The following is a 17,781-nucleotide window of genomic DNA, read 5'->3' as shown; positions in this document are numbered from 1 at the left end:
GCCAGAAGTGCTTGGTACCAACTTCGGTTGATATGGCAACTGTGACGCTACCTCAACCAAAAGGACCTTGAAGCTGTAGTACATACTCTGGTAATCTCTCGTCTTGATTTCTGTAATGTGCTCTACATGAGCTACCCTTGTATCAAGTTTGGAAGCTCCAACTAGTGCAAAATGCAGCAGCCAGATTGGTCACTAGTTCTTCGAGACTTGACCATATAACACCTATCTTGAAAGATCTACACTGGCTCCCAATCAGCTTCCAGGCACAATACAAGGTGTTGGTCATTACCTTTAAAGCCCTACATGGCTTGGGCCCAGGTTACTTACGGGAACGCATCTCCCTATACAATCCGCCCCACACTCTTAGAACAAGTGGGAAGAATCTGCTGGAGGTACCAGCATCCAAACATGTTTTTACTTTCCAAAAAGCATTCAGCATAGCTGCCCCTAGACTATGGAATGGACTCCCAGAGGAGACTCGCTTTATTACATCCTTGGAAATTTTCAAGAAGGCGGTAAAGACAGAGCTCTTTCACTGATAATATCCTCCTGACCTCCTATGAAGACTATTGGTATGGAACAAGAGCATCTGATCCTGCGATTGATTGATGTTTCATGTTTTTAGCTGTGGTTTTAATTATGTGGTAACTAATGTTGTACTGTAATATTGTAATTGTTTTTAACTCTGTTGTGATCCCGCCTTGATCCATTGGGAGAGGCGGGAAGATATAAATAAAAACTTATTATTATTATTATCATCATCATCATCATCATCATCATCATCATATGATGAATTCTCTCTCCCACAAAACTGCAGAAATGTGGCTGCAGAAATGGCTTGCTTCATTCTGAACAATGTCACCCCTCTTAAAGCCAAATTCCAAGATAAACAAGAAAACAACCCCTAGCCACTAAGTACCATTTGTGAAGAGTCAAGCAATTATTTCACAGTGATCAAAATGGCCAAGCTCACAGTAATGGTTTTCACTCAATCCATGGGTATTTAACAAAAAATTATTATTATTGCTAAAAATAAATGATAGCAGAAGAAAAAAATGAATGTGGAGGGAATATAAGAACAAATTACACCAGAATTTTACAGTAGACAAGTACTAGCATAACTGAGCTTGTGAACTAGACGATATATTAATTCATTTTCATTCATCGCTCTATATAATACTTCAAGATGCATTAACATAAGTTGCTCTTCTTGCAGACCTTAGGCCATGAAAGCCACTACAAAATTAATAAAACCAATAAACAAAAGTTAAATGAGCATTTTAAATGGCAGATAAAAAGATAGCAGATCGGATTGTGATGGAAAACCTTTTATGCTAACTCATTTGGCAAACACTACACTGACTATCAATATTACATCTTTCTCAAATGAGATACAAACCATTAGACATTCTATTTATAGTCCTCTGTTCTGGCACCTGCACCACAATAGGAGTATAGATAGAGATTTATATAATTTTGTCATACATTCATATTATATTTGACATTTTAAAAGCTTATGAGATGGAGAAGTGCACATCCTTTCCTTGCTAATTTAATTGCTGGCTTGTCAAGGAAGGGTTAAGAAAGACTTCTGTCAGAAGCATACAACCAACAATAGGCTAGACAGAATAATGGTCTGACTTGATGTATATTCCAATATTTCCCAATCTAGAAGTTTTGTGTGACATAAAGCCTGCCAGAAAGGCTTATTGCAGGCTGAATTTGGCATTTCTGTCAGGCATACAAGATCTGTTGTCAATATAATCAAAGACTGCTTTAGCTGAGGATACCTTTTACTCAAGTGGGCCTAAATACCCCAAGTGCACAAATGATCTTGGAAGCTGAGCAGGGTCATCTCTGCTTAGTACTTGGAGAGTGCCAATGAATACCAGGTGTTGTAGGCTATATTTCAGAGGAGGAAACTTCCCTAAGAAAACTGTATGAGATTTATATGGTCATCATAACACAACAGGTGACCTGAAGGTGCGTGCAGGCATAAAGACACACACTCTTTTTACTGAACAGAGATTATTCTAGCAGTTCCTACAGAATGCACTGTTGTGACTAAAATAACAAATCAGGGATGGGAAACTTGTTTCCCCCCAAATATGGCTTAACTACAACATTTATCATGCCTCACCACTGATTATGCTAGGCAGAACTGGTGGGAATGGAAGTGCAACAAATCCAGCAGGTTACAGGTTTCTCCTTGACTTCTGTCACTGTACAAATCAAAATCATTTTTGTGAGAAAGGCAGGATGAAAGCGGCCTATTTCTCACAAACTGTTTTCTAATGCAGTAGCTAGGCAACTTGGACAGTTCCAGCGACCGATTTCACCACTCTCCCTAGGAATTCAGCACAGGCTGTGCCCCCTCCCACATGAAAATGCTTCTTTTAAAGTTTTGTATTGAGTAGTGTGCTGCTGAATCTTAGTGCTACAGGGTTTTGTTTTTTTTTAGGTTTTCTTTTCTTTCTCTTTCTTTCTAGTATTTTCTTTTTGGGGTGTGTGTGAAAATGGGAACCACCTAAAGCAGCCCTTTTCTAATGGGCAGAAGGTACGTATAAAATATAACCCATGCTGTAATTCTTTCAAAACCATTGCCTATAGCATTGACATACAAAGCTGCTGTTGTTGGCATCTTCTATACCAGTTCATCTCTCTCTTTTTCTTCAGTGCTGGGAGATGGAAAGCAATTCTTCATCCTAAACTACCTAGGAGCCATATTTAGGGCTTGTGGTTTCTGAGTAATGGCTTGGTCCTAAAAAATTCTTCATCTGGGGTTCAGTTTATGTGAAAGGAAGCTATGTTCTTTAAAGCAATGGCAGTACTTCATCTGCACCTTTCATTCACTCAGATTAATCTTGATGAAGAGAATGAAAAATTGGCAGTTTTTCAGCCAATAAAACTAGCACCTAATTGATGAAAGTAAAATGCAGTACTTCAAAAGAATGCAAACACTGGTACACTATTATTAAAATGTCAAAATTAATCTTTTTACACAATATCATACCAATAAAGTCTTTATGTAGAAAAGATTAAATTGCCATTATGGTTTCACATTAGGACACACTGACTACATATCAATCATGATAAATAATTTACAGAAGGACCAATTATGGTCCCTTCTCCAAAGAACAGTAAGTTGTGATGGTACTGGCATTTACCTGCAGCTAGGTAGAAATGCACAGGTAATAGGTGAGACCATGACATGTTACAAATTATTTATTTATTCACATGCTTACTTACTTTATTCATTCATCTCTTGCTTTTCTTTCAACAATGGAAATCAAGGCAACTAACAACATATCTAAACAATACTGACTAAAATCTATACAAAAAATTTGATAAAAGTATAAATATACAGTTATCTAAGAATAATTAAACAATTTAATTACAACTTACTCTGATTCTATTTTTTCCTTTCCTGTTTGAACCCCATCACTACTTTGACAATGGGCTAACATGGGAAAGCATCAGAACATTAGTTTTAGTGCAGCCATCCATGCAAGGACTCAAACAATTTATAAATCACTTCTACAAAGTGAAAAAATTATACAATAGAGTGAAAATGCAATTGTATCTATGCAATAACTGCACCTGCACGATTTATTACATTATATATATGCTGGCATGTCATCAGCATCGCTTCCACAAAAGCAGGTATTATGTATAACAATATGGTACTAAGACAAACAGCATGTCTTAAGTGTGGCTGTTCCCCATGCTCCCATTGTCTGAAACACACACATATACTTGCATCATTTTAAAAGTAAAGTATTAAATCTTACCTGTTTAGGTATTCGAAAAAGGGAGTTCTTAAAAAATATGTCCTTGGCCTGACTCCATGTTCCATCAATGATGATGATTACACAAGGATCAGAGGAGCTTATGTTTATTTCTTCCAAATTTGCTGCTCCAGCTCCAGGGTATAATATTAAGGTATTTGAATTTCTGCAGACAGACGCTAACTCAGGGTACCTACATAAACATTGAAGAAAAGGACTTCAGTTTTAATTCTAATGATGATGAGTTAAACATATACAGTAACTAGATCATCTCTTTCAATTCCTGTTATCTCCCTTTCTATTCAGTTTCCATTAAGATGTACCTAACTTCTAAAAAAATTTTTTAAATACACACCTACTGCCATTAATAAAGCCTCTGACAAAGAAGCTGCTTTTACAATGTCTTTTTATGCCTGCCAGCCCCCTAGCAGGAAGGTTTTTAGCAGCATCAGCACTGGGAGCATGGTGATGGAGGAGTGGAGAAGCAGCAGCAACAATAACAACAATTTCTTACACACCTCTCCACATGGATTGAGGTGGAGAACAACAACCGATTAATATGAGTAGGTGCTGAAAAGTTCTTGGCCTACCCAAGAAGCAAGTGACCTAGAGCCATGAAATTTAGGCTGCATCCACACTACAGAAATAATCCAGGTTGACATCACTTTAACTGCCATGGTTCAATGCTAGAGAATTCTGTGTTTGTAGTTTTGTGACACATTTAGCCCCATGGCTCTCAAACAGTGGGGCAGGACCAAGAGTTGCCCAAGGGGAGGGGGACATGAGATTTGGAGGCCCCGATCCCTCCTCTTCTTCTGCTTAACTATTTTTTTCCAACCTGGAGGGTAAGAGAAAATGAAGGAGAGGGCTTAGAGCCTCTGTCTGAGGGAAGAGGAGGAAAACTATGTAGTATATACTATAAATCAACCTCGAGGGCAAATTTCGGGGCTAAAATTATGGATTTTGATATGACTTGTGGATAAGTCGAGGGTAAAACCTAGGGGCATGTAACAAATGGTCTGAAGGATGAAGGAAAGGAAAACAATGCCAAAGAACTTACAAAATTCCAGCAGACATAACTGTTTGTGCCCACACTAAAGTCAGGATGGATGAAAGAATAGAAAGGGGTCAGTGCTTCCAGGACAGATTATGCTCTTGTCTTTCACCAGGGGATGGTTCCCTTTTTTGTAAGAGTTAAATTGCAGAATTTACATTGACCCGTGGATAAGTTGATCCAGGGTTTTAGAGTAAATTTTTGATTAAAATTTCTAGACTAATAATAATAATAATAATAATCTATTTATATCCCCCCTTACCCCAAAGGAATCAAGGTGGGTTACAAGACAAAAACAGTAAAATATAGTATACATAAAATATACATTAAAATAATCCCATAGCCTAATCCCCATCCCAAACATAAAAAACCATAAGCAATATAAAATAGATTACAATATGGAGTAACAAAAAGTAAGCTAAAATTAAAGGTAGGAAATTGAGGTGAAAACATCTATCTTCACGGGGTAGACGGTGCTATCCGTAACAGTTAAGGGGTGCTAGTCTGGAAAGGCTTGTCGAAAGAGATCTGTTTTAACAGCCTTTTTAAAGGCTTCTAGAGTGGTAATGTGACGGATCTCCTCTGTTCCACAGCCTAGGAGTGGCGGATGAGAAGGCCCTCTGGGTTACCACAGATAATCTGGTCTTTGTAGACTGTAGCAAATTCTTCCCAGAGGATCTTAATGTGCGGGGTGGATTGTATGGAAGAAGGGGCTCCCACAAATAGTCTGGACCCAGGCCATGTAAGGCTTTAAAGGTTATAACCAACACCTTGTACCACACCTGGAAATTGATTGGCAGCCAATGAAGAGATCTCAAAACAGGTATTATATGGTTGGTTCTAGATGTATCTGCGACCAATCTGGCTACCACATTTTGTACCACTTGAAGTTTCCGAACTTGGCACGAGGGTAGCTCCATGTAGAGCACATTGCAGAAGTCAAGTGGAGAGGTTACCAGCACATGTATCACTATTTCTAGGTCACCTGGCTCCGGGAAGGGTGGCAGCTGGCTTATCAGCTGAAGCTGATAACAGGCGCTCCTGATCGTTGCATCTACCTGTGCTGTTCAACTGAAGTCACGAGTCCAGGAGCACCCCCAAGCTGCGTACACAGTCCTTCAGGGGAAGTGTGACCTCATTCAGGACTTGTTGACACATCTCCATTCCCGGATTAGGGGTCCCTATAGCAAATACCTCTGTCTAATCTGGATTCATCTTGAGTCTGTTTTCCCTCATCCAGTCCATTACCATCCTAAGACAGTCATTCAGAGGAGAGATGCCATCCTTAGTCACTGCATCAGTCCAAAACATAAGAGAAACATATTTGGGTGTCATCAGCATACTGATAACACCCCACCCCATATCTCCGGCTTCATGTAAATGTTGAATAGCATGGGAGACAGATGTATATACATGAGTATATACAGTATTTCCTTATAAAATGTTAAAATCTGAATATGCATAAATATATGAACAAAAATACACACTGTAAACAAGCAATATATTTTTATTTATATACTATGTTGAAATAGGGGGGCTACATCTACAAAGGGGGTCAAAAGGGTAAACATTTGGAGAACCACAGAATTAGCTTTCTGTCAGAGAGCTGTGGTGCCACAACAAACTACATTTCCCAGAATTCCATAGCACTGACCCATCGCAGTTAAAGTGGTGTCGAACTGGATTATTTCTGCAGTGTACATGCAGCCTTACATGCTATTCCACATATTTACTCTGACGTTCAATGCTCTTGGCACGTCTCTCTTTTTTTTCAGGTGTTTTCCTTCTTTTTTCTTTTCCTTTTTTTAAATTAAAGTTTATTAAATACAAATACAATACTAAATATAGATACAAAGAGAAAAAGTCATATTTCAAGAATGTAAATTATTACATTTTGTTCTGTTATTTCATTTTTATAATGAGAGCAAATTAAAGTTTATCAAAATTATTTATCTTTCCATTGTAACTTCCTCTTGATCTACTTGATTAGTCAAGTGTTAATAACAGCATACACAGTTCCCTTTTACTGTATATATATCTGTATATATGCATACATACATACACACACACATTTTCCCACTTCAATTTATCCAAAATTCACATTTCAAATTTCAAAATTCAAATTAGCGTAAAGCACTTGGCACATCTTTTCTCAAATTTCCTTAATCCTTCAAAAAAAAAAAAAAAAAAAAAAGAAAAAGAACAAGAACAAGAAGAAACTCTCGATGTCTGGTCACTGAAATATTGTTGTGCTCTGCTGTCGCTATCACCTCTGAATCATTCAAAAAATTCCTTCTTTTCAAGCTCTTTTTTAAGGGAAACCGGAAATAGTCAGGTTGCACAAAATCTGGTGTGTAGAGTGGATAGCCTATGCACTTAAATCCCAAATTCTTTAAAATATCCATCAACTTGCCATCCCTGTAAGCAGGTGAACTGTTTTGCAAAAAGGGAACACCTTTCTGAAGCTTTCTTCACCATTTTTCCTTCAATGCCTCCTTTAATCGGCACAGCAAGTTAGAGCAGTATTCTGCATTAACTGTTTGGACCTTCTGAAGATAGTAATACAAATACCTTCCTTAACCCAAAAAAAGCCTGCAGCCGTGTCTTTTGCTGACCTTTGAATCTTGAATTTCTTTGGCCATACAAAATCCGAGTGCCACCACTGCAAGGACTGTTGTTTGGTCTCTGCATCATAGTGATGTAACCATGTTTCATCAACATTATTAATTATTATTAAATATTTAATCATTAAATATTTAAAGTTTTAAGTGTTACAATATTTTTGTTGCTTTTCCTATACAAATAAAAGAGCTATCCCTCTCAGACAATATTCAACAGGAAAAGAGTGCAGTCAAGGACTTGCAAAGAAAGCAGCAACACAAGAACTACAGCAACAGAGAAATAATGGAAGTTAAACCAGCATTTGGTTGCTGCATTTTAGAAGTAATTTGTGGGCAAAGATCTGGGACTTAGGCCTGGACTATGAGAACCATGAAAAATAGTAAAAAGCTCCCTTTATTAAATGTACACTGGTATTTTCTGAAGGCAAATATCACTTTTAATCCTATTGTGGGAGAATGGAGGGATATAAATCCTTGAAATATAATAATAATAATAATAATAATAATAATAATAATAATAATACATTTATATTTGATATTGAACATAAAAGCAAAGAAAATGTCTGCATGGATTGCTCAAGATTAATATATAGTCTATTTAAATTAACACAATTTCTGTGATACTTCATCACTTTGCACAGGAATAATCATGGGAAGAATATTACTTTGTCCTAAAATAAGCATACAACAAAAATACTGAGATATGAAGGAGCAGCATGAGCACAGTAGATGCAAGTGTTTTGAACCTCCCAAAGAACAATCAACTCCCCATCCCACGCCAGTTCAGAGACATGGTTTTAAACATCTTACATCTTGATGTCAATTGAGAAAAATAAACTTGTGCTCCATACAAATATGATTTTCTTATGAAGAACCCACTTTCTTTCTGAGTCTTCAGCTGCTTCAAAGAGGCTGACAAAAGATTGGCAGCTGCTTCAGTGCAAACTGGGGTCAAAATGAATGTTTTAACCAAGGTTAGGTACTTCAGTTCCAACATTTTCAGGCCTCTAAGGATTTAGCATTACTAAAAATAAATGAAAGTGGGTTTTGTGTTCTTTCATAATCCTTATCTGGCATAAATCTGAAAAGAATTCTATTCACAGAACTGGTGCATACACATTCTACAGGCACTGGATTCATTCTGCCCTCTTTTCAACATTTACCAGCAAAATGCACATCCTTTTCATGCTAACAAAAATGTTAATTAAGCTAACATGATAGTTTTCATTCCTTAACTCTCAAAGCTACAAATCTCAGTTTGGGAGTTTGCTTTTTCTGATTTGTGGCACTTGCTTAGATCCACAGTCAAAACCCTGGGCATGAAAGAGGAAGGGGTAAGCACGAACCCTTGGCTCCTAGAATACTTAAGTACTCATGAGGGTAGAGACAACTGAACTCTGCTCTACATATTCTCAACTACATGTTTGCAATTCACCACACTCAGGAATTTTACTTTGTAACAAAAACAGGCTGGACCTTTCTCTATCAAAAGGATTCAACAGAAAGGACAAACTGTAGTAGGACAAGCAACACAGTCTTTTGGGCAAAACAGACAGGCAGGAAAAAGCAGCCTGAAGCTTCCTTTTCTGAAGCTGCATTGAAACCCCACCAACCGCCCCACCTACTCCCAAGGTGGCTGCAGTGCACGTGTCATGACCGCACGGAGCGGCTTCAAGGCGTGCCACTGGGTACTATTTTACTTCCCCTCCCACCATCTCTTCACACCATCACAGGAGCAAACCGATGGCTCCCTGTGAACCTGCATGCCAGCTCCATCCCTTTTAAATATGCTCCTATGATGGGGTATTTATACGCATAATTAGAGGTAGGGGTAGGATAAAGCGCCCCTTTAGAGCCGATCTGACATCTTGGCATTTAGACAAATGAGCGAAACCAAGCCTTTTTGGGGAAGAAGCAGAAAAATCCAGTTCCTTTTTAATCCGGCTCCCCCCCCCCATAAAACAGTTTAGGAGCAGTTTTCAGATGGCTTCGAGCCTCGCTTCTAAATGTCCCACCTGGAAGCTGTCTGGAAACCTGCTTATTTTGCCCATCTTTCATGTCACCCCCCCCCCCTTTGCACGCTACTCAAGGGTTTCAGGAATATGAGATGTCATGTTTTGGACTTGTTCCCAACAAAGCCTGCTACCACCAGCACTTTTTCTATTCAGCCGCAGTTCATTTCCTATCAACCACAAAGCAGTATCTGAATAGAGATTACTTAAATGAAGGCTTCTCCATATGGAATGTTTACTCTATTTGCACTCTTTGTTGAAGTTGAGCATTCTTCCTTGACAGGAACATTCAGCCCTGCCCCTGTAAGCACTGTGACTGCAGCTCTCCTTTCAGGACTTTTGTATAACTCCCTACTCTGGAATGAGTGAAGCCTTCTACTTGGGGGCTCTGGATCCTATTCTGATGAGCATTTCCTAGCAGGAAAATTTCATGAAAGATGCTGGGTTATTCTAGTACTCTTTATTGACCTGCTTTTTGGTTGGCTTTGTCCAGTCTCTCAGGAAGGTCTGAGTTAGCAGGCTTGGACAGTATGAATCACAAAATATTACTCAATGTAGGAAAACTGAACACTAATGTAGTATAGCTGTTTGTTAGACTGAGACTTTGGAAGACCAGCTTTCAAATCCCAACTCAACTATGAAAACCCAAAGCCACCTTGGGTAAATCAGCTTCAAATGCTGACAATAGTATGGCTGTCCTGTGATAATTTGGAAATAATCTGAAAGCACACAACAACAACCTGAGGTGACAGCATGTTGGGCTTCTACCTTTTCCTCCTTGGAGAATTCACCCTTGGCCTTATCAGAGGTGAAAGGGAGAGTGAGGCAACAAACCCCTCCACCTTGTGGTTAAAATCAAATACTACTTGAGTGGCCTGTTTCAGGATGGTTGTTTGGAGACATGGGCCCAAAACAGATGGGCAGTAAGCACTGGATTCCCGGCAGCATGGGGACATGGTGTTCAGACAGCGCATGCCCCTATGCCGCTGGGGATCCACACGGCTGACCACACGTGTGCTGGCTTCACGGTATTTTGGCAGTGTGGCATTTATACGCTCTGCACAGCAGAAACGGCGAAAGGTCGCCTCCACGGCAGCAAGGCCTGCTTTTTCCTGGCTCAAAAAGAGCAGCTTTCTGCTGTTTCTTTTTGAGCTGGGAAAACACTGCATTAGGGGCAATATTCCCACCCTCTAGCTGGGGTAGGGTGGTAGCATGCCCTGAACATTCAAGGGCAGCACACTGAAGGGCAGCATTGGTGCCACAAGCATGTTCTCTTCCTGATTCACCGGATCTGTTCTTGCTGAGATTGGTGGTGGTGCTGCTATTCCCACCTTAATCACAAAGATCCATTGATCTGATGGGAGAATTCTGAATAGAGTGACTAGCCATCTTTTACTGCAAGAGAAGGAACCAGGCTCCCCAATTCTGCAGTTCACCTCTGCCAATTATCTTCCTTTTTATGCCCCTGAAACACTGAACAGACCACCAGTGAGCATGCTATTCCCAATTTGATCTAAGTAAGTCCACCTGACTACAGCCACTTGTGCATTGCTGACCTATCCTTTCAACAGCTGTTTCTCACTCCTCAGGGACTGGTTCATTGTGCAAGGTATGGGGCGTGGAGGGGAGAAGGACCGTAGAAGAGAAAATACATCTTTTTTTTTTCCTTTTTTTTTTTTGCATGAAGGTTGCATAGAAGGCTGAAAGCATGGCAAAGCTGAAATCAAAATTAAAACCTGAACAGAGAACTGGAAAGCAAGAAAGTGGAGAGGAATATCCTGTTCAAAGCAAAGTCAAGAACTATAGTGTCTTAAACTGAAGTTCTTCTACCAAACAAGGGAACACCCGCATCTAACCTGTATGTATACAATCCTGCCTGTCAAAGTGCAGGGGACAGACAATAAAGTTTCAAAAATCTTTCCAAGGAAGATTTTTTTAAAATGAGTTTTGCATTGAATAACCTCTCTTAATGCTATGTATCTCATCTGAGATAGCTGAGGCATGTAAAGGAAGTATGAGTACCTGCTTGAACAATTAGTAACAGTGACAACTTACCAACCATCATTTCTATTTTCATCCTAGAACAGACAAAAGGCACTGTAATAATTTGACTGGCATGCATTTGAATATTACCTCAGGGAACAGCGTTTGACAGCTAAGTGTCCTGAGAACAGTCGAGAATTCTCTGTCCATTTTTCAAATGTAGACTTTCACATAACTAACTGTAGCGACTTTCCATTTATTCCCAGAGTTCTTTCTAGTCTCTTTCATTTCCTTTTCAGGTTATTAACCCCTGCTTGCCTCTTGTCACCCACCCCAGAAATCTCTTTCCTAAAATGTCTCCAAAAGGTTTTCTCCCTAATTATCAATATAATTGATATTTAAGGAAAACAGGTGCCTCCCCAAGCTCTCTGCATCTCTCTCAAGATGGAAGTAAATTAACACATACTTCTGGCAACATTCTGCCATCACATGAGACCTAGTAAGGTTTGACAGACCTGAGTTAACAAGACTGATTCAGTGGGGCACATTATTTTTTATTATTTCAAGCATTTTGAAGCCTGAAAATGCTGCAAATGACTCCCACAGTAGCTTATAAAAACATCTCCTTCCCTCAGGACAATATGAAAGACTTCACACAAAGGAAAAGGGATGGGGAGGCTCTCAAATACACCGTTTTTTGTGGGTTTTTCGGACTGCATGGCCATGTCCTAGAAGAGTTTATTCCTGACATTTCGCCAACATCTGGGCTGGCATCTTCAGAGAATGCTGGCATGGAAGACAGTTGGGTATACTGTATATATAATGTGTGACCCTGGGTGGTTTCTCATTTGCATTTGCTGAGTCCTGATTTTGCTATTTTTCAGGACTGGTAGCCAAAATAGCAAAATCAGGACTCAGCAAATGCAAATGAGAACCCGGTCAGGGGCTTTCCCAGCAGACAAGCAAATGCTACCTTAGCCATTGTTAATAGAAGCACAGTTCTAATAGAGAGCAGTTTGACAATGGAACCAATTGCCTAGTGAGGTGGTGCAGTCTCCTTCTCTGGATATTTCAAACTATTTATTTTAATAGGCCTGTCCAAGTTGGGACTATCACTGGATATGACCCTTAATTTCATTTCAGATGCTCCTAAAAATTAAAATGATTAAGTTAGAGATTTTCAAAATAACTAAATAATTTCATTTTAATTTTTAGGAGCATCTGAAATGAAATTAAGGGCCACTTCCAGTGGTAGTTCTCCCCCCTCTCCCCAATACTTGATATGTCCTGCTTTTCCTAAGACACAAAGGTTGGCCCCAAGAAATATCAGAAAGGTCTCCACCAGAATGAAACATAAGAGTCGGACTCAAAGATAGTCTGTAGAATCAGTACACAGAAAGATTTTGTAGCACCTTCAAGACTAACTGAAAGAAATTGACAGCATGAGCTTTCGTAGACTTCAGTCTATTTCTTCAGATACATTTGTTGGAGTGGAACCAGGCACAGACATATATATGCCATTGGTATGTGAGGATGTCAGGTCAAATTACAAGTCCTTTGTGTATGGAAATGAAGTTGCAAGTCCAGTTTTAACAATGGTTGTTAGTGCACAAAGACATAGGAAACTGGTCCTTGTGCATGAAAATGAAGTGGCAGATCCAGTTTTGCAATGGGACTTGCCTGTGGTGAGGGGAACTGATGAATGCAGGGCACCCCCATGAGGATGGAGTCAGACAGTGTTGAAGTGCATGTAGTGTGTCAGGAAACCATTGTCTTTGTTCAATCCATTGATGAGGGACTGTTTGTGGATGAATTCCAGTTCTGTTGTTTTTCTTTCCAATCTACCTTTGTACAGTTGCCCCGTAGTACTTTTGTACAATGACCGCTGTTCTGAGTTTGAGATGGAATGTGCAGGGAGATTGAAATGCTCTGCCACCGGTTTTTGTGTATTCCCATTCCCAATGTCTGATTTATGTCTATTTATCATCTGGTGCAGGGACTGGCCTGTTTGCCCAATGTAAAGTGCTGAAGGGCATTGCTGGCACAGTATAGCATAGATCACACTGGAGAATGAGCAGCATGTGAAGGCCCCCCTAGTATTGTGGGTGATACCATTGGGTGTTGTGGTGACATTTCCTGGATAAATGTGTGGGCAGAGTTGGCATCTTTGTGTGTGGCAAAGTTTAGTACCTGTATCACCATCTGTGTCGTGTGTCGTCCTGTAGGTGAATACCTGTTTGTGGTTTGGAGGCTGTCTGTGAGTAAAGGTCTGACACCAAGGGTCCTTGAAAATGTGACACTAGAACAGTAGTTCATTGATGATGCACCTGAGTGGTCTCAGTTGGGAGCTGTATGTGACCACTAGTGGAGTTCTGTCATTTTCCCTCTTCATTTTGTTCTGTAATAGATCAGTTCTGGGTACACGTCTTGTCTTGTTTATTTGTTTTTTTCATTTCATGTTGTGGCTACTGTAGTTTGAGGAATGCTTGTTGTAATTCCTTGAATTTGGCGTCCCTGTCTTGTGAGTCTGAGCATATGCGATTGTATCAGAGGGCTTGGCTGTAGACTATGGATCTAGTGGTGCATTTAGGGGGAAGCTGGAGGCATGTAAGTACATGTAGTGGCCCATGGGTCTGCGATATAGGGTGATGCTTCTCTGTCCATTTTATAGCTGTGTATGAGTCAGACATTTGCTTTGTATGGATATCAGCATTTCTGCACAGAAGCCATTACTATTGTAACTGAGCAGAGAGGAAATCACTTGTGGTAGACCAACATTTTCCTGCACAGCCTCTTCCCCACACAGGAATGAAGAGGCAAAAATGCTGTTGTTATTCTGTGCCTTGATAGGCTCTTGAGATAAGTCTCCATTGTTTTCTTAAATCTTACATGGTTTCATTGACATGGATGCTAGATACACTGCTCCCTCAAAAGGGTAATGTCCATGACTGCTTTGTGAGGACAGCTGTAAATTCGACCATTTCTCTGACATATATCTGCAGTGTACAGCTGTATATTTCTGGAAATATAGCATGATTGGAAATGTCCCAGTGTAAATGATGCATATGATAATTAATAAATGTTACAATGAACCTTCTATACATAACTGAAGCAGCAGTGAGGTGCCAATGCTTTCAAATGCAGGTTGGTATTTTTAGCTGATCACTTACCTGTAATAGTATGATTGTTGCTGTGTGCCTTCAAGTAATTCCTGTCTTACGGAGACTCTAAGGCAAATTTATCACAGGGTTTTCTTGGCAGAATTTGTTTGGGACGGAGTTGCTCTTACCTTCCTCTGAAGTTGCGAGCATTTGACTTGCCCAAGGTCACACAGTGGGTTTTCATGACCGAACAGTTTCCCAGTTATGTAGTTCAATACTCATACCATTAAATCACATCCGTAGTATGGTAATCAAGAGTTAATTTCTCAGACTGGCTTATCAGTAATGAATTACCAAAAAATTCCATTTTCCATGTACTCCCTTGTAGGCCATGATTCAATGATGTTGTTCCTTTGATGTAATGGCTGCCATATGTGGAACCTGCCTTTCCCCCTATAGTTCCAGGCTGCCCTCAGAACCTACTCCAGAGTACTAGGAAATGTCAGGAGCAAATTTTGGGGGAGCATGGAGGTCTGCAGGAGAGACTGCAAGGGAGGGGGAGAAAGCCCTGATGTGCTAGCAGATGGCTGCTAGTGTGACATTGGATTCAGACCAGAATTTCTAACAATTATGAATATAAAGACTCTGTATCCAGAAGTATTTGCATAAGCATCCATTGCTGTTTGATTTATAATTTATTAAAACATTATGTTAATTTAAAGATGTTTTAAAAAGGCAACAAAGGAGGAAAAAAGAAAAGTAGCCTGAGACTGTAGTTACTGATTTGTTTGTTTGTTTGTTTTCAAATGATAGAACTGTGATAGTATCAAGAAATAAATTTCAAGGAATTAAGCCAGTACAAAGAAGTGTTAAAGCAACTGCAAAACTAGTCTAAAAGGCTCCACCAAGATTAATTTATGGCTGGCAAAATGGATTTTCTTCCTTGTTTGCTGTTAATGTTTGCTTTAGAATGAACATTAGGATCTTCCACTGTTCAACTGAAATAGTATTTATGATTAAAGAATGGCTTGCAAAAAAACCATATTATAAATCTTAAAACAGAATAAATCCGAGAATAAGGCCTTTTATTGCTTTGTTAAAATTTATATGATGAATAATAGAACAACCACTTGGTCAAAAATACACAGTGATTATTAAATAAACCATAATATGCTACAGGATATAGCTTTATTTATTTATGATATATTTTAAATTAGGCATGATGGTAAATAGATAAACTACTATCGTTTGTCTGTGTTATGAATTTAATAATATTTCTTTGAACAGATTTCTGCCAGGAGATTACACTGAGCAATAGCAGACAGGTTATGAAGGCTGAAATCTGATCTCTACGTGCATTTTATGCTGCTTTACTGTTCCTTAGGGTGAAGTGTATTTTATTTCATTTCTCTGTACTTCTAAAAACATCTGAACTTTTTTTCCTTATGGCATCATATTTATTATCTCCCATACACCCACACAGAGATGCAGGCCTTAAGGATTCAGTGGTTATGACTCAAAGCGGCAGAATGCCCCAGGTGGCAATTCTCTCAAAAGTGACTCACTAGGGAATGTGACTATGGGGATAAAGTGAGCTGGAAGTTCACTGAAGATACATCAGCAAATAAGGGGGGTGGGGGGAGGGAGGTAGTGTGAAGGCTTTGTGAGCAGAGCCAAGAACTAGCAAGCCAGGAAAGGAGGTGGGAGGTGAAATGTCTCCATGCTGGCCATGATTCAGAAAGTATAGGTTACTAGCCTAGTTGAGAACCTTGCAGAAATAGCAACAAAATTATTGTAGCGAGAATACACTTGAACTTCCAGACAATAAAGTGAAAAACAAAACCAGGCCACTTAGATTTGATCAATGTTCTATCTAGTCCAGCACTTTCTTCTCACCAAACCCAACCAGACACTTATAGGAAGTCCAGAAGCAGGGTGTGAGTTCAAGAGCGTTGTTTCACTCATGTGGTCCAGTGTATGGTCTCTGATACTACTACATGCAGTGTATGGCCTCTGATACTACTACATGCATGTGAATCTGAGGTGAGGCAAGAGGGAAATGAGAACAGGAGAAAGTAACACAGCACAAGGGAGAAAAGTGTTGTGTTGAAAAGTGAGGGAATGAAAGTCCTCCAGGAGGGAGAATGGAATTTTCAATCATTCTTGGCACTTGAGGGAGCTGCCTTATTCTACCTAATGGATAGGCTGGCTCTGAATAATATTTTGAATTTTAAAGATGGGTTTGAGCACATAAAGCATTTCTAGTAAATCAGTTCAATTATCCTTAAAGCATGCTGAATCAGGTCTGTACAACTGTTCCCATTTTTGAGATATAGAGATATGGCTGAACACAGGTATGACTAGACTACACAATTTTAGACTCTGGCAAAACTACCTCTGAGTTCTGTTGCCTAAGAAAACTCTATGAAATGCATGGATTCGCCATAGGTCAACAGGCAACTTGAAAGCATATGTTGTTGTTGTGTTGAGTTGACCTTGACTCATGGCGACCCCATGGATGAGACATCTCCAAGACCCCTTGTCCTCTACTGTTCTGCTCAGGCTCTCTTGCCCACCTTTCCTGGCATTGTCTTTTCTACTGAGTCATGCCTTCTCATGATGTGTCTGATGTATGACAAATTAGTCATCCTTGCTTCCAGTGAGAGTTCAAGGTTGATCTGCTCTAGAACCCATCTGTTTGTCTTTTTGGCCATCCACGGTATGCTCAGCACTCTTCTCCAGCACTACATCTCATATGAGTTGATTCTCCTTTCTTCAGTCTTCAGCTCTCACTTCCTTACATGGCGATGGAATACAATAGTTCGGACAATCCTAACTTTGGTATTCAATTTTATTCTTTGCACTATAGAATCTTACCTAGTTTTTTTCATAGCTGCCTTTCCTAGTCCTAGTTTTCTTTTGATTTCCTGGTTGCAATCCCTGTTCTGATCAATGATTGATCCTAAGGAATGGGAACTCGTTAACTATTTTAATTTCTTCATCATTTAGATTGAATTTATGTAAATTTTCCATGGTCATTATTTTTGTTTTCTTAATGTTCATCATTAAGCCTACCTTAACACTTTCCACTTTGACCTTCTTTAGTAATTCCTCCAAGCCTTTGCTGTTTTCTGCTAGTAGTATGATATAATCTGAATGCGACTGTTGATATTTCTTTTCCTCTGATCTGCATTCCTTCTTCCTCTGACTCTAAATCTGCTA

At 39.5% G+C, this 17,781-nt stretch overlaps 1 protein-coding gene across 1 annotated transcript in view; it reads right to left on the bottom strand.

The window, feature by feature from the left end:
• The window catches only part of DTWD2 (DTW domain containing 2), a 119,066-nt gene that overhangs the window by 36,605 nt on the left and 64,680 nt on the right, over positions 1 to 17,781 (bottom strand). Inside the window, exon 4 of the mRNA XM_042453812.1 lies at positions 3,792 to 3,981. Within this exon, the coding sequence (XP_042309746.1) occupies positions 3,792 to 3,981 (190 nt within the window). The remainder of the gene's footprint in view (positions 1 to 3,791; positions 3,982 to 17,781) is intronic.

The sequence above is a fragment of the Sceloporus undulatus genome, chromosome 2 (assembly GCF_019175285.1).
Source record: "Sceloporus undulatus isolate JIND9_A2432 ecotype Alabama chromosome 2, SceUnd_v1.1, whole genome shotgun sequence".
NCBI classification, from domain to species: domain Eukaryota; kingdom Metazoa; phylum Chordata; class Lepidosauria; order Squamata; family Phrynosomatidae; genus Sceloporus; species Sceloporus undulatus.
Note: the sequence above shows the minus strand (reverse complement) of the source record. Positions and strands in the feature narration are given on the sequence as shown.